Source organism: Aythya ferina (genome assembly GCF_964211825.1).
Source record: "Aythya ferina genome assembly, chromosome: 20".
Classification (NCBI taxonomy): Eukaryota; Metazoa; Chordata; class Aves; order Anseriformes; family Anatidae; genus Aythya; species Aythya ferina.
The window spans coordinates 2,806,674-2,827,974 of record NC_140318.1 but is presented as its reverse complement, the minus strand read 5'-3'; the positions used below and the strand labels follow the sequence as shown (position 1 = coordinate 2,827,974).

The 21,301-nt window shown below is 49.6% G+C and overlaps 1 protein-coding gene across 2 annotated transcripts; it reads left to right on the top strand.

Moving 5' to 3' along the window:
• Positions 1-10,638: 10,638 nt before the first annotated feature.
• Positions 10,639-13,993, top strand: TMEM250 (transmembrane protein 250). 2 transcript variants are annotated; one of them, XM_084493841.1, is made up of 3 exons: positions 10,639-10,807; positions 11,216-11,326; positions 13,414-13,993. In XM_084493841.1, the coding sequence occupies exon 3, from the start codon at positions 13,547-13,549 to the stop codon at positions 13,964-13,966; it is 420 nt and encodes a 139-aa protein (XP_084349967.1). In that variant the 5' UTR covers positions 10,639-10,807; positions 11,216-11,326; positions 13,414-13,546; the 3' UTR covers positions 13,967-13,993. The 2 variants fall into 2 exon arrangements, with proteins under 2 accessions (XP_084349967.1, XP_084349966.1); XM_084493840.1 differs by lacking the exon at positions 11,216-11,326.
• The last annotated feature ends 7,308 nt before the right edge of the window (positions 13,994-21,301 follow it).

Genomic DNA, 21,301 nt, shown 5'->3' with positions numbered 1-21,301 from the left:
GTTAATGTGCTGTTGCTTTGCATATTAATAATATCTTATTACATTTGTTCTTAAGAGTGGTATCATGTTGAGGCAACGACGATTAATGGCACCTCGGTAATATTTACATATTTACATTATTAAAAAGCAATACATCTTTTAGACAGCCCCGTGCATGGGCTGGAATTGCAGATGCTGCTCCTCAGCCTGCCGCAGCCTCCCCCCGACCCTGTCCCGCTCCCAGCAGCCCGACCCACTGCTCAGCGGGATCAGGCAGCACCCAGGGGGATGTGGGCACCCACCCAGCACAGCCTGGGGCTCCTGACACCCCCTTTGGTGCAGCCCCTGCCCATATCCCTCCTGCCTGGCTCTACGCCGCAGTCCCAGGGCAGGCCTTGGCTCCCTGAAACATCTGAGCAAAGGGTGCCCAGAGCAGCCACCCGCTCCGAGGTGGGGCAATAGGGGAGATTTGGGGGATGGATGCTGTGATGGGTCCCTTGGGTCCCTCCCTGGAGGCCAGATCCAGGAGTGAAAGTTTCTCCCACGTCGCGCCCCCAGGGAAAGGCTCCGCAACTCATCCGGAGGCTCCCAGTCACCTCCACCGTCCTAAACTTAATTAAAGTTGCCAGCGTCTAATTAAACCACTTAATTAAGTGCCACATTGTCAGGAGGTAAAGATGGAGCAGACTTAATTATTTAACGCAATGACACAGAAGAAAAAACCCACCTGAAATGTGTGACACCTCGAGGTGGGCTGAGCGGCTCTGGGTGCAGGGTGCCCTGGGTGTCCCATGGGTCCTGCCCCTGGGTGGGGGATCCCATATATTCCCCCGGGTCATCACTGCCTCTCTGCCTGCACCCTGGGTACAGGGTGACTGCAGACACAGTGCTGGTGTGTGTCCCCAGCACTGCCATGTGCCACCCTGTGGTGCCATTAGGCCATGACCAGGCCCACCTGCAGCTATTTCAAGTTTCTCCCTAACAGGGAACATCTCCAATTTCTAATTTACTGCAGTGCCCTGCTGGGGACACCCCAGCGGGGTCAGTGCCTGCCCCTCATCATCCCACTGTCCTCCTGGATCACCCTTTTGGCTCCCAAACCCCGTAGCACAGGGGCTGCATCCTGGCCCCATAGGATCGATGCTGCCCCAGGCTCAGTCCCTGCACTTGGTGGCACCAGGGTGACGCTGTCCTTGCCCCAGAGCAGCACCCGCAGCCCCAGCAGCTGCTTTGTCCTATTTCTGTCCTCCTTCCAGAACTTTCCTGGCTAAATGCCGGCGGGGTGATGTAACCCAGCGACTGGCATTCTGTATGTGAGATTGATGGCAATGCCTCATCGATAAATCCATACAGACCCCAAAGCCGTGATGAACGTGCAGGAGGTAAAGGCAATGGTTAATATCTTCAAAATAGGCCCCAGAGCCTTCGAGTGCAGGCAAAAAGGGAAGGACGGTGACCCTTGTTAATCTTTTTATTGGCTCCAGCAGCTATTGGCACCTTTCGCTGGCCAGAAATTTGCAAGTCTTTGGGGAGCAATGATTTCACAGGCGGGGGCTCGGAGAGAGAGGAAAGAAATCCCTCCGCTCCTAAAATGGGACCATTCTTCCAGATGAAAATTGACATTTTGGTTTGAACTTCACGACCCCCAGCAATCACACTAATGGCCCTGGCTGGCCGGGGGCTGGCTGCGGCCAGGATGGACGGGCCGCGATGGATGGCTGGAAATGGGCCGGGAGATGGGGTGGTACAGGTGCTGACAGCCTGCTCCAGCTGCCCGAGGTGCTGTGGGGTCATTGCTGATCTGCTCTGTGGACTCTCATCCGAATCAGGTTTGACCTTGGTTCCTGGAAACCTTTGGGGAGGCAGCGGCTGGGAGAGCCTGGGGAGTGCTCTCGGCCGTCCCGCGCCAAGCCCCTGCCTTCCCTCCTCGCTCACTTCTTTAAATAAACACACATCTCGTGAACTCTTCCCTTGGAGGAAGGACAAATTGGTTTCTCCTTGGAGTAATCCCTAAAGACAAGAGGAAAGAAACCCAATACACCCTAAAGGCTCCCTGAGCAGCCCCAGGCAGGTAGCGTTGACTTCCAGGTGGAACAAGAGGAATTAACGCTGCCTGGTAGTGCATCCCTTCCCTGAAAGGCTTGGCAGATATTTTGGCTAGGTTATTTTCAGCCCCTCAGCGGATCAAGGGGGCACAGACCTCAGCCAGGGCAGCTCCACTCCTCCAGTACGGCTGAGATTCCTGGCAAGGCCAAATCCTGGCATCAGGTAAAAAAATCTGGGATGAAAATCACATTGGATGGCACACCGTTGTTACCCACCTGCATCACGTAGCTGGGGTCAGGAAGCGGCTCTGAGTAAGGATGCAGGAGGGTCCTTCTATTTTCTAAATACCTCATTTAGTAGGTTAATATTCTATGGTATTTTAGGCCGCTTTCTTCATGCATCTGCCACCCAAGCCTGTGCAGATGTTTTAGGACTCTTTAATCCTGACAAAGGACTTAGCGTTAAGGAAAAATGGGTTACATAAAGATCCTTATCTCCTTAAGGAAAAAAAAAAAAAAAAAAAAAAAAAAAGCATGTTTGGGCCATATTGTGTACAAAACAAGACTAAAATAGAGGCAGAACATCCCAGAGCCACTTACCAGATGTGCAGGTTGGATGATCTGGGTCTCGCCTGCCTGGAGCGGGCACAGGGGGCAGGTCCTTGTGCAGGCACCGGGCTGTGGTGTGGTGTGGGTTGCTCAGAGAGAGCTGTTCTCCTTGCTGCTGATGGCTGGGAAGGTGACCCCAACCCGTCCTCCTGCCCCAGCCCCGAGCTGCCCGAGGTTCCTGCCCAGCGTACAGTATTTCATCCCGTAAAATTGACAAAGTTCTCGCATTTTCGTGACTCTCGTGATTGATCCAGCCCATGTAAATTACAAAAAGGAGTTGCAATCCTCTGGGGTCTGAGGCAGAATATCAAAAGAGCACGGGCTCATGCTGCTTTAATTAAAACTTAGTTTAATTAAAAACCTTGAGAGCTTTATTAGACTCAGTAATTGATTTAATTTGCTTGTGGAATTCTATTAGAAAACACTTCCAAGTGCGCTGGCTTTGGGATCCCGGCCCCAGGACTGTCCTCCTCCCTGATCAGTGCCTTTGCCCTCTCCAAGGGATGGGGGACACACGTGTGAGCTCCTTGGCCAGCAGAACCAAGCTGTTGGCTCTCAGGGGCAATTCCCACTCAGGGAGGGGCAGTGGATGCTCCAGAGAGAAGCCCTTCTGGCCAGGACACAAACTGTAAAATAATAATAATATATAAAAAATATATATAAAAAAAAGCAGCACACAATGATTGTCTGATCTATATTTATTTCATAACATCCAGAATTAATAGGATACAGGAGTTAAAGCAACCATGGCAACTGAATGCAGAAAGGGCTGTCCTTGTAAATAAATGAATTCATAAATAACTCACAAGTGCTGATATAAAAAGTCATGGGAACCTAATGCAATGCTAATGCAATTCAAGCCTTCCCTTTTTTGCATGCAGTATTATAATACGGGGTGCGCCATGCTTTGCTCTGTGCTACAAGTGTCATTCTTAAGATAATAGAACTTGCTAATTGTACCCGGAGCCAGGCTGTGATTGATGAGGGCTTTGTTTTTTTTCTCTTCTCTGTGTTCTCACCAGCAAAGTGCTGTTAAGTTACGGGCTGGTCTGCTGGCGACAAACGAGGGAAATTAGGGAGAGAGGAGTGGGATTTGCCCCTCTGTGCATCCCAAGCTGGGCACTGTGGGGTCCCCTCTTGGTCCTGCCAGGCCCGTGGTGCAGGTGGTGGCATCAGGCAGTGGGGCTGCCGCTTACATAGCTTTTGGGGTGTTTATTGGGGTCACTTGACTTGCCAGAGCTGACTCTCATACCTTGAAAAACGCAGGCACAAAGCTGAGAACTAGGCAAATGTGACCACTGAGTGGACTTTTGTGTTCCATTTTCAGAAGAGAAATGTTCTCAGCTCTTATTCCTCTGCTCCCTACAGTGATAAAATGATATTTCTATTGCAGGCGGTGCAGTTTGTCACGGAGACCCACATTTCCCCAGTTTGGAGTTAATAAGGAGAGAGGCAGTGCTCTGATCTATAGCAAAATCAGCTTTGACCATTGCAGTAGTTTTCCCTGTTTGGAAATAATCTGTTATTAAATATGGATATAATTGAAGATGGTTGTCTTATAAATCATTTGGACCTTTTTCCTTGATCATTTTCATTGATAAGGATGCCACTGCTGTAATGATGCTGGAAAGTCATTTTCTCCTTTGCAGAACGTAGTCTGAACATAAGCAAGGTCAAGAAGACTCCTGATGTGTGCTGAGCACCAGAACATTCTCTCAACCCCCAGCAGGGCATTGCTCTGCGTTGGGGCTGAACTTTTCCTTGGACGCCGTGGGCAGGTGGTGATGCCTCCCCTGTGAACATGGGCAAAATTCAGCGGGACAGAGGGAGCAGTTTGCCCAACACAAATGCAAGATTTTGTTTTACCCCCAGGTGCCAAAGAGGTGGAGATGGCTCAGGGGCCATGGAGGATGCACAGGATCCTTCCCTCCTGCACCCCGCTCCCATCTCACACCTTTGGTGCTCCAGGACAGACGGGACAGGACAGGACACCCCCACCACCATGGGGCTGAGGACAGAGGTGAGCACCTGCTGTTGTTGATGATGTTTGTTTGCTTCTTTGTTTGCTTGTTTCCCTTCCCCTGCTTCTGCCCTGTGGCTCCTCCACAGAGGCAGTGTGTCAGCCCCTGTGTCCCTTCAAAACAGTAATCAAAAGGGGGGAAAAATGGGAAAAGAAACAAACTCTTGCAGTAATTTACCTTCAAACAGCACGGACACATTTTGTGCACCCTGATGGAAAGCACTGGAGGATTCCTGACGCAGTGAACCCCCTAGCGCTGGAAAAGCTGCCATCGCAGCTAATCCCGGCAAGTGGTGGGTTTGGGCACTGACTGATGCCCTGTAATGCTGCTTAAGAAATACAGGCAAACTCCGCTTTCCATTGATCTCAGAAAAATGAACGCTGTCTCTAAATTTGACGTTTAGCCAATGCACGGAGTAGATGGCTCCATTGATTCGCATCGGAGGGATGGAGGCGGGGGGAGCTCGGGGAAACACACCTTTGGCAAGCAGAGGTTTGTCTCTCCTCTCTCCTGTCACTCTCCATCTTTCCCAAGCGCCTGCCCTTTTCCAGAGGGGAATGGAGAGCACGGGGCCGTCACGCTGGGCACTGCTCTGGCAACCAGAGCTGCCCGGCACAGGCACCAAAGCCTGGCTGGGGCTGTCCCGGTGGTGCATTAGTTGCTGACCAACAGCCAAAGGGGTTTTGGCATTTTTAAGCTTGAATGCAGGTGGAGGGAGAGGGAAAACTGAGGCTTAAGCATCTGAGGAGGGACTTAAAAAGAACTGGCTGGGTTAATGGTGAGAGTCTGCCTGGGCATCTTGGGGCCATAGGTGTTTTTCCCTCACCATCTGTATTTCTCCAGGAAATCGTTGGGGAATGATGGAGTGGGAGCTGCTCTGCGTCCTCTGACTGCAGAGCTCGGCCTGAACCCTCTTCCTAGGGCTCCGGGGGGGTCATCTGCATGCTGCTGCTGGAGGTGCTGCCTATGGCCCTGCAAACTCCCTGCCCCAGAGCCCTTCTGATCTAAGTGCTGGTGTGGTGCTGGGCGCCCCCCTGGGGTGTCTGAATCCCTCTGAAAATAGTGCACCAGAGACCAGACCTGTCCCAGCTCTGCTGCTGACCCAGGGGGGAGGCTGCTGATGTTAAAATGACCTCAGAGCAGATCGATCCTGGCTCAGACCTGATGGATCCATGCAATGTGCTTAAGAGGACCTGCCTGCTACAACCATGATACAAACTGGGACACATTACTAATGAATCAAACACCGAGGAGCTGAGATTCTCAGAGAAAATATTTTCTTTGCCCCGAAATGCCACCCTCCTGCTTCTCGAGGAGATGCAGTACTCTGAAAGTGCTTTGCATGCCCCCCAAGCATGCCCACCAGCCCCCTGCTTCCCACGGGAGGTATGGGCTGGGTCTGGGACAATGCCACATGCTTCCCCTAGGCCTATCCTAGCGATGAACAGAAGGCAGCACTGACACTTCTCTGCGAGAGTTTTCTGCATAATCGGCAGTTCTGACACCAGCCAGATCGGGGCTAGCCAGCATGATGCAGCAACAAGCGTTGGCAGGAGGCCTGTCCCTGGCAAAGTGGCCAATTCTATTTTCATTTGTTTTAGAGACAGTTTCTCTCCTGCCATATGTGTGCAGCTGGCTCCCGCCCCAGCCCCTGGAGGTCAGCAGGAATCTTTCCATGACTCCAGCGTCTCCAGAATAACCCCTGCCTGTTCCCCAGCCGTGAGGAGAGGGAGCCGGGCTGGGGAAGCTGCGTGTTTCACTACGTTATCTGGGCTTTTAAGAGTCCCCACTGCAGAACAATGCACATTTTTTTTTATGTGTATCAAATTTGGGGGATTTCACTGGGATCCCACCCACACCAGCATGAGCCTTTCTCTTTCCATGCTGTTTCACGTGGCGGGGGAGCCCCCATGAGCTGTTTTGGGGGGCAGAGGGAAGGAGGTTGTCCCGAACCCCACCGAGCATCCCCCAGGTTCGCCTGCTTTTAGTGTCATGAAGGCTCATGGCAGCAGTGGGCAAATTGCTTATTTTGCCAGAAAAAATGCTGACGTGTCACGTATATTGAGCACATCAAACGTTACTGTCTCACCAGGCCTCACGTGAACCATGTATCATCTATTTCTTTAGAAACCACAGACTGATCTGGTTTTATATTTCACAAGTCACCTCTAAAATATGTATCTATAAAAGCGTTACAGGAGCTAAGACTCCTGCAGGGGACTGACAGCACACTGCAACCTCGCCATCTGCGCTGCGCTTGTCATTGGTACCTGGCACTGCTGTGCCCAGCCCTGCAGTGAGGAAGGAGAGGCGTGCTGCGGGCGGGTGTGTTTGTCAGGGCGTGCTGGTGCATGGACTCCACTCCTTCCCTCTGATCCCTCCATTTATGCTGCTGTCGGACCCCAAATAATCCCACAAGCTCCACAGCCCTGCTGCCCTGCCAGGGAGCCCAGGGCTCTGAGTGCCATGGGGGCTGCACACTGCAGAAGTGGGAATTAGTTCAGCTTTCTGCCACGTTTATTTTTATTTGATTAGTCTAATACACTGTGTTATTATTACTTACCACATGCAAATCTCTTCCAACTGATTAAAACTGACATTTAAACTACGAGATCAGATCTGGAAAGAAGTAATAAGGAATGTTTCACAATATTTCACAAGCTTTTGCAGTGTAGATTTGCAGGATGGATCGATTACATTTAAAATTTAAGGTCCAGACTTGACCCTAAATCTCCTTTAAGGAAAAGGAAAGAATTAATTCCTCTGTTTGTTATATTTCAGCTTTACAGACCGGTTTAGCAAAACCCAAGTGAATTTGCACAAGATGCCGTTGGTTTTGGATGGTGTTTTTGGATGTGACAGGTTGCCAGCAGTGAATACTAGCTTGAAAATACCATGTTAACATGTTTATTATCTTTAAGACCTCTGAAATTATGGCTATCTATATGGTTTTATACTTACTGTACCAGGAGGTGTTTCTGTGTCACTGAAAGAAGCTTGTTAGCTACCTTTCTGGATATACTTTTCAGCACACAGGTTTACAGATTTCTGCTGGTGGCCAAACAGTGCTGGGTGCTATACATTTATAAATGTACACACAATATCTGTTTCAAATAAAAGCTTTCAGAAATGTAAAGCTAGCCACTGGAGGGGATATTTTGCAGAAAGGGAAAAAAAAAGAGAGAGAGAAGAAGAGGAAGAGTATTGCAATAATGAGTTAATTCCCACAGTAGCAATATGGGCATAGTTATTTTTTGTAAAACAGATGTAGAAAGGTTTCAGACCAAATATGGGTCTGATTTTCAGAGGTCCAGGTATTTTACAGGGTTGAATACCTTACAGCCTCCTTCAAATGAACCTCTAAATGAGAACCTCTCCATAAAACCTTGCTTACGCTTGCAAAAATCAAATGTTTAGCTCTCCACAAGTAATAGTATTGAAAGCTTTTTCTAGACAGGGGTCAGAAAGTGCAGATCCATTCTAAGTGCAAAAGGATGGAGCTAAAGGACATCTCGATATTAGAGGATTGTTACTCCAGCTCCAGCCTAAACGACTTGACTGAGGCCAAAGTGTGAAGCGGTGCCAGCAAGCAGGACTGTAAGTCAGAGTCCCTCACCTTGTGTTCAGAGCAAAAGATCACATTCACAAAATGAGCAAGAAATGTGGAGCAAATGTCTACATTGAACTGTTTCACCTCTTAACTCATCTCAGATTGAAACGGGATTGACTCACTGGACTAACATTAAAGACATGCATCCACACAAGATCTATTCGTGAAAGGTGTTTTAAGGTTTTTACTGAAAAGAAATCTCCCCTAAAAATGGGACTGAAAAGATGTTTCAGTTATAAAATGAGATAACTCTGCTGCTACTTTTTTTCCCTCAGCCTAGCAAGCATTTCTTGCATTCTTGTCTTAGCACACTACCTTAGTGGCTCTTCATGTGCAGCACCATAGTAATTTATCATTACCCAGTCTCCAAATTATTCTAGTGTTGATTAAATTAGTAAATGCAATCACAATCTGAAGCAAGTTAATTGAGAGAATTTATTTGGCCCTGACAGTTTTATGCATGTTTGATTAAGTATTATAAGGTTTGTTTTTGATTTTGCATAATTTAACTTTAAATCCTGCACTGGGGGGGGCCATCAACTATTAATGACTGAAATAAACTCTTTTAAGATGCATATATTTATGATTTATTTCTAAACGCAATATCTTCCAGATTTTTTTTGTTCTGTTGCCAAAGTGACAAATATGTTTAAAGTAATATTTTGAGCAATTCGGTTCATGCTATAAATCTCATGAAATGTATACAATTCATTAAAAGTTTTGAAAGAAGTACAAGTTAGCATTTATATTGCAACAAGTGACATATAAATGTGTATGTTTGTCTTCGAAGCGTGCCATAAAATATATCAGCGCTGGCTGGCCGCTGTGACTAGTACTAATGGCCCGCTCTCTGGGCTGATGATAAGTTTCATCACAAATCTTCAATGCTGTCAACACAAAACTGTTCAATCAACAGGAATATGAGTTGTGTCTTTAGTAAAATTAGCACAGGAAAGAAATACAACCGAGAGCCCCGCTGGAGTGCTGTGGGCGGGTTCTCTTCGGGCTGCAGCACAAGCAGTTGCTTAGGACCTCACCTCTTTGAATGTCAAAGCTTCAATTCATGCCTGACCCGGGGACTGTATATTTTTTAAGATGATACACATTTATTTAAGCAGCGAAGTGGTCAACGTATTTCAGGCTGAATGGTGCTGCCTTGCTTTTTTCATCCTGACCTAAGAAATGGAAAGGGTTGGTCTCAGCACTGATGTTGTGGTGTCACCCCCTTGTGCTTGTGTACGGGTTTTGGGTTGGGCAGTGGAGTTCTTTGGGTGTTTCTGGAGGCAATGGCAGACCTCGCCTGCCTGGAGCAGTTCCTGTGGGAAGCCAGGAGTCCCCTCTTCAACGCTTGCATTCATTCTCCAAGCCAAAGCTGGAAAGATCAAAGTACTTTCATAATGCTGTTGCTTGGGCTGAAATCCCCATCCCTGACTCCCTGCTCTGTGCAATGGTGGAGCGAAATAAATGAAACGTGGCTCTTGTGCTAATCTTAGTCACCAAACAGATGTTCCCATTTCATGCCATCGGGGAAAAATGCTTCAGCTCCGCACCTCCCCTTCTCCCTCCCACCAGAAGGTAGGTGGGAGAACAGAAACGGGCAATTTACGAGGAGCACACCACCGCTCCTCGCCTTGGCTGGGATTTTCCCTCGCTGTACATCCAGCACCTCGGGCCCCTCGTTGTGTTTGCGGAACAAAAAAGCTCCGCGGGGCAGAGGCTGCTGTGGGTGAGCAGGGAGTGCCCAGAGCAGGGCGCGCGCGTCGGAGCCAGTTGGTGCGCTCGGAGGTATTTGGCCTGGTGCCTTCAGCTGCCTGTGCAGCGCGGCACGGCTCGCTGCTGGCAGATGGCTCGAGTTATTATTATTTAATGTTTTTCTACTGCGACAGTGCCTGGATGGCAAGTGGGGCAGGGGGCCAATAATAATAATAATAATAAAATAATAAAATGTTTTGTATTCTTTCCATTACAGAAAGTAATTCTTAATTGAATCTAAAGGGAAACAGCAGGGAGGGCTTTTTTTTTTTTTTTTTTTGTTTGTTTGTTTGTTTGTTTTTGTTTTTCCTCCTTTTTATTTCGCCTCTGATCCGTCCTCCTCCTGTGTGTGTTTTAGGAGCTTTTGGTGTCTTTTCGGTGTCTTTTCGGCTCCCCAGCAGCCCGGGTCGCTCACACCGCGCCTAACACACAGCCAGGCTTCTCCACACCTCCCCGAACCACCCCGAGGGGCTCGGTGCCCCCCTCCCTGAGGCCTAGTCCCACTCCCCGCCGCCCGAAGCCTTCCAGGCCCCGTTGCCATGGCAACGCGCCGCCCTTCCCGCTTCCGCCTTGCGGGCGCTGCGTGATGACGCCATCCCCGCGCGCCGCCGCGGCCGCTCCCTCCCCGTTGCCGTCTCCGCCGCCGCCGCCGCGGGCCGGAACCGGAGCGCGGCCGCTCCCCGCACATGCGCAGTGCGGCGCCCGCCACTAGGCCCGGGCCTACCGTCAGCCCGGGCCCGGGACGCTCGGGCTCGGCGGCCGCCGCCCGGCGGGAGGCCATGGGCACGGCGGTGAGAGCGGGACGGGGGCGAGGGGGGCGAGGGGAGGCCCCGGGGAGGCCCCGGGGAGGCCCCGGGGAGGCTCCGGGGAGGCTCCGGGGGAGGCCGCGGCCCCTTCCTGAGGCGTTACCGGAGGGGTTTGGGGTGTGCCGGTGGGTCCCGGCCTCTCGCCGTTGGTGAAGGAGGAGGGGAGGGGGGGAGATTCTTTGCAGCGTGCAGCAGTCAGCTGTGATATACGGAGCATCGAGTGCCTCCTGCTTTTTGAAAGCGTTGGCAGATTAAAAATTGTGATTCTGAACCCGTTAACGCACAAAATGAGCGATCTGCGGCCTGATCTCTCCTTTTATCTCTTAGCTCAACTCGTGTGTGGGATGTTGTGGGTCTGGGAAGCGCCTTAGCTGTTTCTTTCCTTCCTCCTAGGAGGCCAGGTGTCTCAGGAAAGCTGCCCTTTTGTATTGGGGGAGTTAAGCGGCACCCAGGAACAGCAGCGGATTATCGACCTGCTGGGTGGATGGCAGCGCCGTTAGCAATGTAATACTTCGGGAAGTTTCCCGTTTGCACAGCATCCCCCTGTTTGTGGCTGGCACGGTGTTGGCATTTCAATTTATCTGAAGACATCAAGCTCCCGGGGGCTGTTTATTTATGTGGTGGGCACGGTGAATGCGAGCGAGTCGTTGCTGTTCACACCAAATAAGTTCTGCAGCTGAGCTGTTTGGGGCAGTTCTCTCAGATTCACCTACTGAAGGTTGTGTCAGAGAGAACCTAAACTCTTCTCAAACCGATCAGATGTGAGGCCAGCGTGCTGAGTTTGCCCCAGAAACTGTAACTTATGCCCGTGGGGGTTGTGCTGTGCTGCTCAGGCATGCTTTCACCAAGTGCTTTTCTCATGTTCACGCTGATTTCTCCGTGGCTGCTCAGGGAATCAGGATAAGGAGCTGAGCCAGAGTTTGCTGGGAATTATAAGCTGTTTTTCATGTCCCTCTGAAGGAGGCTGTAAGAAGAGGTAGCATTATCAGAAATGCAGTGCTCCGAGTCCACAGAATATGAATTTTTAACTTGTCTTGCTAATTTGTTCCTCCAAAAGCACCTCTGAAGGCAAACACTGAGCAGCTGATGCAGAGCACGTGGAAGGCATGCTCCGCTGCACGCTCCAGGCACAAAACTATTGTCCTTAAGCAGTGTTGGGTTAGCATCTGACCACCTTATATGCCTTGCAAAATACATCCTTGTAACATACATGTGAGCTACCGAGCATTTCCTCTTTACCGGCAGGAAATTATGACAAGGAGGCACTTAAATTACACCGGTGGTTTTTGTAGTTGAGACCAGACCTCAATTATCACAATTCCTTAATCATAAGCTAACTCATCCTCCTTTTTATTAGCTTGATTCATGTAGAGCCAACAGATTCCTTTCCTCTGTTAGAGAAATTTTAGGTAATTAAAGCTGGGACCTCGCAGCAGTGCTCAGAGCTGTTATTGCCACACGTGTACAATTTGAGGCAGGGAGAAGTGAAAAGATTTACTCAGTGGCACACTGCCGCAGAGAAGGTTTTTGATATCAGGCTACAGTTGCCTTCAGCCTTATCGTTTACTCTGTGATTAGTTTAGGTAGTTACAACAAAAAAAATCCTGAATTAACTTTTAAATTACTCTTATTTTAACAGTGATAGGATCTCTTGTTCAAGCGTCTGAGTGCCTGGGTGTGCGAGGAGGCAGGGGAAGTCCCTGTTGTTCTCCAGCGTTATCTGAGGAGTGCATTGTCATTTCATAATTCCCGGAATTTGGCACATCATAAGCCTGGGGTGAAGCAGAGAGCAGCTCGCAGGCTGCTGCTCATCCCTCAGATAACAACAGCGGGCGTGTGGAAGGAAGTTAAGATTGTAAATTCTAAACACTCCAGAAGGTCAAGATATTTCATTTGTCTCTGCAGGGCACAGAAGGAGAAACAAACTCCTGGGTATCTTTGAGATGCTGCCTTGTCATGGGGCGCAATGACAGGGGGACCGCAAGGCTCGTCTGAGCAGGGGAGGCACATCCTGTAGAGTGTGAAAAACACGATTGCCTCATGGCTCTTGCGAGACCTTTTATTACTTTCAGTTTGTTTATTCGGTGAAGCTTTGCCGGGATCTGCAGTGGGCAGAAATCTAGAATCACCGCCGTGTCCGGGCTGTAGAGCTCACTTGTAAAAGCCCTTGGAGAACTTCAGAAACTAAATGAGAGAAAACTGATCCCATGCAAACACACATTAATATTACTTTTTGCATTGGTGGGCTGGTGCAGGACTTCTGTTTGATTAAGAAGGGCCCTAATTAGCTGGGGTAGTTCTGGAACAAAGCTCCCTTCTTTCCTCCATTAACACCGTAAGGCTTGTAACAGGTTAAAGCTGGTGCTGCTGCTGCTTGGGTGCTTTGGGGGATCTGCCTGGGTGATGGCAAACAGAATTGTGCTGCTGCATGGCTGCCTGGTGAGCCGTAAGTTGTTAGCAAAGTTGTTGTAAGCGAAGAAGTGGAGTCGTGCAAAGCATTTGTACGTAACCGAGCTGCAGAGCGTCTGTCCTGCTGCGCGTCCTCCTGCTGGGGCTACTGAAACGTGTTTTCCTTCTCTGCCTTCCTGCAGGTCCCTTCCTTCCTGGAAACTCAGCAAAGAGTTCGCGTTCCCAGGCTGTTGGAGCTCTTCCACGTTAACGGATGATATTTGCTATGTGCCCTGTAAGTCCTGCCCTGGGACTCGGTGAGCGGTGGGGTGCCCGATGCCTGTGATCCCCATTCCCCGCCGGGTCCGCTCGTTCCACGGCCCCCACACCACCTGCCTGCACTCGGCCTGTGGCCCGGTGAGGACCACTCACTTGGTGCGCACCAAGTACAACAACTTCGACATCTATCTGAAATCCCGATGGATGTACGGATTCATTCGTTTCCTGCTGTACTTCAGCTGCAGCCTCTTTACCTCCATCCTCTGGGTGGCACTCTCTATCTTGTTTTGCCTTCAGTACCTCGGCATCCGGATCTTTCTGCGTTTCCAGTACAAACTCTCCATCATCCTCCTCTTACTGGGGCGAAGGCGGGTAGACTTCAGCCTCATGAATGAACTGCTCATCTACGGAATTCATGTGACCATGCTGCTAGTGGGGGGGCTGGGATGGTGTTTCATGGTATTTGTGGATATGTAAATAAACCAAGCGCATGTGGGCCAAGAAGGTGACTGTTCTTCTACCCCCAAATGTGTCAATTATCCTCTTTTCTTTTTTTTTTTATATAAATTAATTTATTTATCAGTGCTACTTTTTATTGATAAATTAATGTACTTGTCTCTGGAATTTGTATATATTTTTTTTTGAGGGTTAAGGTGCCATTTTCATCATCAAGGTGCAACACTTGATCGGGTGTTTTTTCTTTGCGTAGTGCAAGTTAATACACGTTTCTTCTTTCCCATAGGCGCCTGCCTTTGCTGCTGTTCCTGTAAAAAAGCAGTGTTTTTTCTGGAGGGAAAGAAGCCAGATAACTTTGCACCCCACGCTCTGAATTGGTCTTCACCCTTTTTAAACAAAAACATTCCTCCATGTCTCAGGCATGTAACGTGTACCCTGTTTGACCCGTGCTGTCCTTTCTCTGTGTAGTTTGCTTTTTGCATATTCCCAACTAAGAATACAGGGCCAAATTAAACACTGTTTTTTGGTTTGTTTTTTAAGATTCGTGCAAGATTTGCATTCAGCACCGTATTGTCTTGTTCACTTTGCTGTGATTCGAATGTTTTTGTCCTTTTCAGGCAGTTAGTGCTGAGTAACTGGAGTCTTCCCCTGACAGAGCAAATCCACTGGAGCGAGGGGGGCAGAGTTCAGTGTCAGTGCTCTTGAAATTCCCATCATAGCAAAGGCGTTATCATCTTGCAGTGATTATGGGAACCCTTTGCAGTGGTTCTTAGCATTTAGATCTTGGTGGTTGGTTCTACATTCCCCTGGGTTGGTTAGCTGCAGTTTCCTCACAGAGATGCTTCTGTCTTACAGAGCACAGCGAGATGAGGCTGGCTGACCCTTGAAAGCATTGTACGGTCTGCAATGGCAGTGGTGGTCCTCCAGACTTACAGAAAACACCCCTACCCTTGTGGCAGTGCGCCTGGAGAGCTTTGCTAGCAGCTGAGGAAGAGAATTAAGCATTAAGCTTGGTTTTAATGGTCACGGTCCAAGATCTCAGACTGTTTCTCTGCAGTCAGTTAGGTAACTATTTATGGAGACAAGAACCTGTTCCAAAGTTTATTTTGATTGTTTTTTTTTTATGGTTTGATTCTGTTTCTTGTAATGTAACATTACTCTTTCTTTAAGAACTGCTAAAAGCAAGCTGGTAAAAATTAGACCCTTTTTTTTGCCCCCTGAAATCATCGGAGTCAATCACAGTAGAATAAGCAAGACTGCAGGTACGTGACCATCCCCTTATGATCTTTGCTTTGCGATGGGAATGTGGTTGAGAACAAAGTCAGCGTGCGCCCAGGGGAGGACACTCGATATTTCAGCCTGTGAGTGTTTTCAGTGCGTGCGGTGGAGCCTTTTGCTGACATCCTTTGATTTGTAGGCTTACAGATGCAAAATAGGGAAGCTTCTGTCTGAAGCCCTAAGCTAAAGCAAAACCAGAAATTATCTCATTATCAAGCATTACAGATAATGCAGTCTGAGCACACAGAGCTGAATAAATAATGGGCAGCGCTGGCATGAACTTGGGATTAGCCCCGGGAGAGCCAGAGGCTGTTTCTGCAGGAAGGATGTAGCCCGGCGCGTGCCGCGAGCTGTCTGGAAGTTTCCTCCTCGCTGTGGAGCTCCCCGGAGCTCCGTGCTGGGACCACGCTGGGGACAGCGGGACCTCGTGTCCTGCAGGTCCCTGCTGCAGCCTGCTCTGTGGGCTGAGGCGATTCCCACAGTTCCCAGTAATTCCCAGCCCGGTGCTTTCCTCCTCCCCAGTATCCCTGTCAGCCCGGGGCACCGCGCAGGCTGTGGGCATCCTGTGGTGGCTGCGCGAGGGAATTCCTGCAGGGAATTGCAGCCGGAGAGCAAACAGCCCCAGGACATGCTGAGAGGGCAGCCAGGAGCCCAGCAGCATCTCTCCTTTGCCCTCTGCTTCAAGCAGCACAGGCACCAGTTGAAGGTAGGACCAATTTCACCTCAGAGCAGCTGTTTGTCAGCACTGCCTATAACGCAGGGTGAAAGGGTGACTTGTGGTGCCTGGGGGTGCTGCTCTGCTCCCCACCTGCACCTGCCCCAGCTGCTGGGTGCTCCCGCAGCAGCGACAGCCCAAACAAGATCAGTTTTATTGTGTGGGCTTTCTGTCAGCCCTCTGCATCCCCATTTGATAATGTTTACTGAGGAAGAGGTACAAATCCCCACCAAATCACAAAAAAAGGAGCGTTTGCCAAATTTTCAACTGTTCCTCGAGAGAGAGAAAGCTTGGGGAGAGGTTGCTTAGAAGACAGTGGGAAGCGATTGCCCATTCTGTTACAAACACAGCCAAACTGCTGACAGAATGCCCTGAATTTAGAGTGCAGCTGCACACAAAGACAGACAACCTGAAGATTAAATAATTGAGGAGACCTTGGAGGCAAGGTGAGGTTCAAAATGCTCTCGTTCTTGGTCGTTACCAGCACTTGGACACCTTGCAGCGCTCAGGCAGTTTGATACAACCAGCCTGCGGGGGGAAAGGAGCTCCCTTTGAAGGCACGCTGGCAAGGAAAAGGAGTTAATTTTCAAATGATTTGTTTTATGATGTAATAATTTGAACATTTTAGATCTACATGAGTAGAGCAGCATTTGGCACCTTCACGGCACTTCTCTTCAGAGCGTTTTCCAGCTAGAGCTAATTAAACCTCACAACATCCCCAGGAGACTGCGGAATAAGTAAGATCTTGGTAATGATTCAGAATTTAAATTCAGTGTTTTTGAGATTTTTTTTTTTTTTAAGGCTTTTAGGATTGCTTTGCCAAAACATTTTTTCTCAAGGAGTTGAGATTCTACAAGTTCCTTACAAGCTTAAGGGGAGCCAAGCCACAACAGGGTGGGAGGAAAAGGCAGAATAAATGTTAAGTATGTGCAAAGAACAAGCTGTTTATTTTCCCCATAATATTTTCATTGAGAAACCTGGCATTTTTAATAAAGAGGGGGAAAAACATTTGCTATAACACAGCAAATAAGGAAACGGACGGGAGCTGGACTTTCTGCTTTTCAAGGCAGACAAATGGCTCGTAGTGCTCCTTGCCAGAAATGCCTAATGCAAAGCAGGTACTGGCAGCTGTGGGGAAGTTTGTGCTCTTTGGGGTTGCTTTTTTTAATCTTTCCGAAGTCATTGATGCTGGATGGGGTAGATCAGGCTTTGAAGTGTGTTGTCTTCCCTGTCTGGCTGTTTAAATGGCTGTAACTTTAAAATCTTTTGGAATTTATATTTTAACATTCCTTCACGCTGATGCCGTCCCGAACAAGAGCAGCTAGCTTGTTCCCTCTCATGTTATTTTGTTTGTTTGTTTGCTTGCTTGCTGCCATGTTTGGGCTTTAAATATTGCTATTGTGCTTACCAGGCTACAAATGGCCTTGAGGGCACTTAGGAAAAACACTAGAAATGCTGATCTGGGGGAGCCTGTCCCTCCCGGCCCCGTGCCGGCCCTGCCCTGTCCCTTGGGAGGGTTTCCCCAGCTCCTCCTGCCCACCAGAGCTGAGTGTGGTGTGGGTGTAAGGGCAGGGAGGTGCTGGTGCGTGCGGTGGCAAAGCTGCCTCGGCCTCTTGCCTAGCCTGGGAATGCACAAACGAGACCCAAGTGTTGGAGCTTCACCTTGTTAACGCTGCAGAACACGAGAACAGCTGGTGTTTTGGGTGCCTGTTAAATTCTGTACGGAACATGCCACCTACATTAAAGTTGTTTTTTTTTTTTTATAACATGTTGATGGGTCGATTGCTTATGGAGAAAAAGGAACAGCTCTGTGGTGCTGGTATCGTTCTGATGCGGGGAGAGCCTACATCCTCTTCCCCTCTGCGCTGGTGTAAATACAGCAGGAGCAGAGCAGGGGACAGTCAGGCCCTCTGTGGTTATGGCTCAGAAACGTAACTGGGAGTTGGGGAAAACGCTGCTTTTGCCTCCTGGAAAGGTCATTCAGTGACGTGCTGAGGGCTGGGTACAGCGTGGGTTTCTAGCTCCTAGGCTTTGGCTCTAGCAGGCAGCCTGCGTTTGCCCATCAGGGGCGTTGGAGTGATTTGAAGGACTGCCACTTCTGATGGACATCGTAATTCCTGTTGCTCTTATGTGGAAGGTGCTACAGTGATGTGCAGCAGCGTGAAATCCATAAACCAGACAGGATTTGCTCCCCAGTGACTGGCAAGGCACAGAGAGAGCCAATGCAGGCTGCGTTGGGGCTCAGCTCCTGGAGAGGAATTTGTGTGGATAGAGCAGCCACAGCTTTGCATGGAAGAGATGCTCCGAACCGAGCAGCTGAAGAATCACAGCGGAGGACTCGAAAGAAAGGGGAAGAAGGCTTGCAACATGGGGTGACTTGGGCAAGGATGGATGCATCCTCCTTTTTAGGATTGCAGGAGGAACAGTAAGCGGCGCTCAGAAATGTGCCTGGTGGCAGATGGCGATGTTGGTTGAGTGCTGTGGAGCATCGTGCTCAACAACAGCAAAAGGCTCAGGGAAGTACTGTAAAAGAACACAATTTCTGCTATTGATGTTATATTTAAATACACGAGCCTTTGCCATCTCCTCGGGGAGGCCTCGTTTGCTCAGTCCCTACGGTGAGCACCTACCCGGGCACTTTGGGGTGCCCCCAGCCCGAAGGGTCCGTGGGCAGCGGCCTCGGGGTTTCTTCACGTGCAGGCACTGTGCTGGGGCAGGACATTCTGCTCACTCCCTGAGCCTTTGCCTTCTGTCTGTACAGCTTTCAGATCAGGGTTGCGTTTTGCATAAAAGCAATTCCAGGTGGGATTCTGACACAATCTGTAGGCATACGTCTTGGAAAGGCACTGGAAGCCCCTACCTTAAAGGGCCTTAGCTGGCTAAAAGCTCCTTGTAATTCTTCCCAGGGCTCTCCGAAGCCTGTGATATTTTTTTTTTCCCCTCTGTGGGGCAGGAGGCAGCATTTATTCCCGGTCACAGAAAGCAGTGGGCACGTTTACTTTCAGGAACGGCTCTGGCTGTTCTGGAGGCTCTAGCACACACACAGATAGCGTGCTGTTCCAGGGAAGACGTCGCTGGAAAATATGAAGCCCTGTTATCTTTCCATGATTTGATTTAGCCAAACAAGGTTTCCATAGCTCCTGGACAGCTCTGCTGCCGGGGAAAAAAAAAAAAAAAAAATCTCATTTCTTCACCTGCCAACTCTCTGCACTAATTTTGTCTTCCCGCTTCAAAGCAGTCATCGTGCCCAGAAAATGTCACTTCAAAGCAAAGTTTTGTCCAGTGATGAGTCAGGGAGGATTGCTCAGCGTTAAGAGCTTGTGCAGCTCTCCAGACTGCGCCGGGGTGAGGCAGAGCCGCACTGTCAGGGCCCTCTCTGAGCTCCCTGCTCGAGTGGCTTGAGATCGGAGGCTGGGCTCCGGCTGCTTTACCAGCTTCTCAGCACGGATAAAAGGAGCTTGCCCACGTCTCCAGCTTCTTTTTCAAGCACTGAATTCATCTGGGAGGGAAACCGAGCACCAAACTTGCCCTGGGGCTGCGCAAACGCTGCGCTGGCCCCAGCTGAGATCTCACAGAGCCTCTTTCCCCGCTGCCCTCCAGCCCACAGTCTGGGGCCGCAGAGCGTGGTCGGTCAGAAGCGTGTGATGTTGGCCCAGGCTGGGAAGTGTGCGAAAGGGAGCAGCTCCCGCAGCTCCCCCCCAGCGCCCGGCCGCGTGACGGAGCCTCCAAGGGCCACGTCCTGACCTCGGGCACGGGGCTGGAGTAGATCAGAGCTCCTAACGCACACAAAAGCCAACTTTCCCTTGCATGGAAAATGCCGTTTATAACACCAAGAGACAAATACCAAAGGCCTTAGCTGGTTCTTTCAAAAAAAAAAAAAAAAAAAAAATCTCCTGTTGGCCCTGGTGAGAGTTTTGCCTGAGTAAGGACGTCGGGATTATGCATGCTAATTAAATGAACCACCCATCCCTTCAGATTCTGCTCTCTGCTGGGAATTCCCCTCTGAGTAACTTGCTCCCACTGAGGAAAGGAGTTGCATGAAAAATTTCCCAGATGGTGAATCCGTTAGAGAAAATCACAATCTGTTTGTGGCTTTTTCAAACAACAGAAAAAAAAAAAAAAAAGAGCACGGGAGACGCTGTGGAATAAATTTGCTGTTGCAAACCATTTGCTCAGTAATGGGGAGAATTTAGATGGGCAAAGAGTTTTTTTTTCGTAGGAGCCTTCTCTCCCTGCCTCGAAAAATGAACAGAAATCACGGTGCTGTGTGTTTTAAAAGCCTGGTGCGGCCGCTGGGAGGACTCCTGCTGGGTTGTCCGGACATCCAGGGGGGCTGAAGCTGTGTGGGGACAGCGACCCCGTGCACGCAGACCTCAGAAGGACCGACTGCTGCTGTGTGCTTCATTGGTGGTGTCCCTGCTGTCACAAAGGTGCCATTTCACACCAGCCCGCTGCCAGCACCCCTGTGCTCGGGGACCCATGTGGCCATGGGACCTGATCACACCGAGCCACCCCAGGCAGGTAGAGGTGGCTTGAAACGTGTATTTTATAAAAAAGCTCCAAGCCAAGAGAAATTCTTCCAAGGTTTTCTTTTACTTTTTTTTAATGTAAACTTCAAATGAAAGCTGCCAAACAGTTCCTTGGAAAAGCGTTTGCTTGCGGCCGTGTGCGGTGTAGGCACTGCTGCTTCCTCCTTTTCCCCGGGAAGCTGGGTCCCAGGCTGGCGCTGCTGATCTGCCAACAAATTTCCTATTTACCGCTCACCAGAGCATCAGTTGTGACAAATAAACAGAAGAAGGCAGCATTTCACTGAGAGCATTTGATGCGCTGATGAAGACAGCACACAAAGAGAGCTCCTCAGGCTGCAGGCACACACCGCGCTGAGCCCGGGGGCTGCCCTGCAGGGCTTGGCGGTGCCAGCCAGGGCAGGTGGCGATGTGTCTGTGACACCTGGCTGCCCAAAGTCTCTCTTTGTGATAGCAGAACTGTTGGTTTCTGCAGAGATTGTTTAAATCATGCCTGTATTCGCACGTTATGAATGCCTTCAGAAGGAGGTGAATGCGCTGCCTGGTTTTGAGAAAACAGGGTAATTTTGGTGATAGGTAACAACGTGATAGCGATGTGCAACAATGAGGGCGAGCAATTTTCATGCCTCAAGACCTGTAACTGCCTCCCTGAGAGGGCAGGAGGGGACTGATGCTGCTCTTTTCTCTCTTTGGGAATGTTGGGCGTGCACAGAAGGGCTCAAGGATTTGTTGGGTCTTCCTTTAAAACATCAAACATCAGCTTAGAAGTGAAGCAGGAACCGAGCCCTGTAACCTGGTAATAGCTCGGGATAAATGTCTGGTTCTGCTGGAGTCGAT

Coding starts and splice junctions, on each gene's coding strand:
- TMEM250 (XM_084493840.1), top strand. CDS start 13,547: ATGCCTGTGATCCCCATTCCCCGCCGGGTCCGCTCGTTCCACGGCCCC.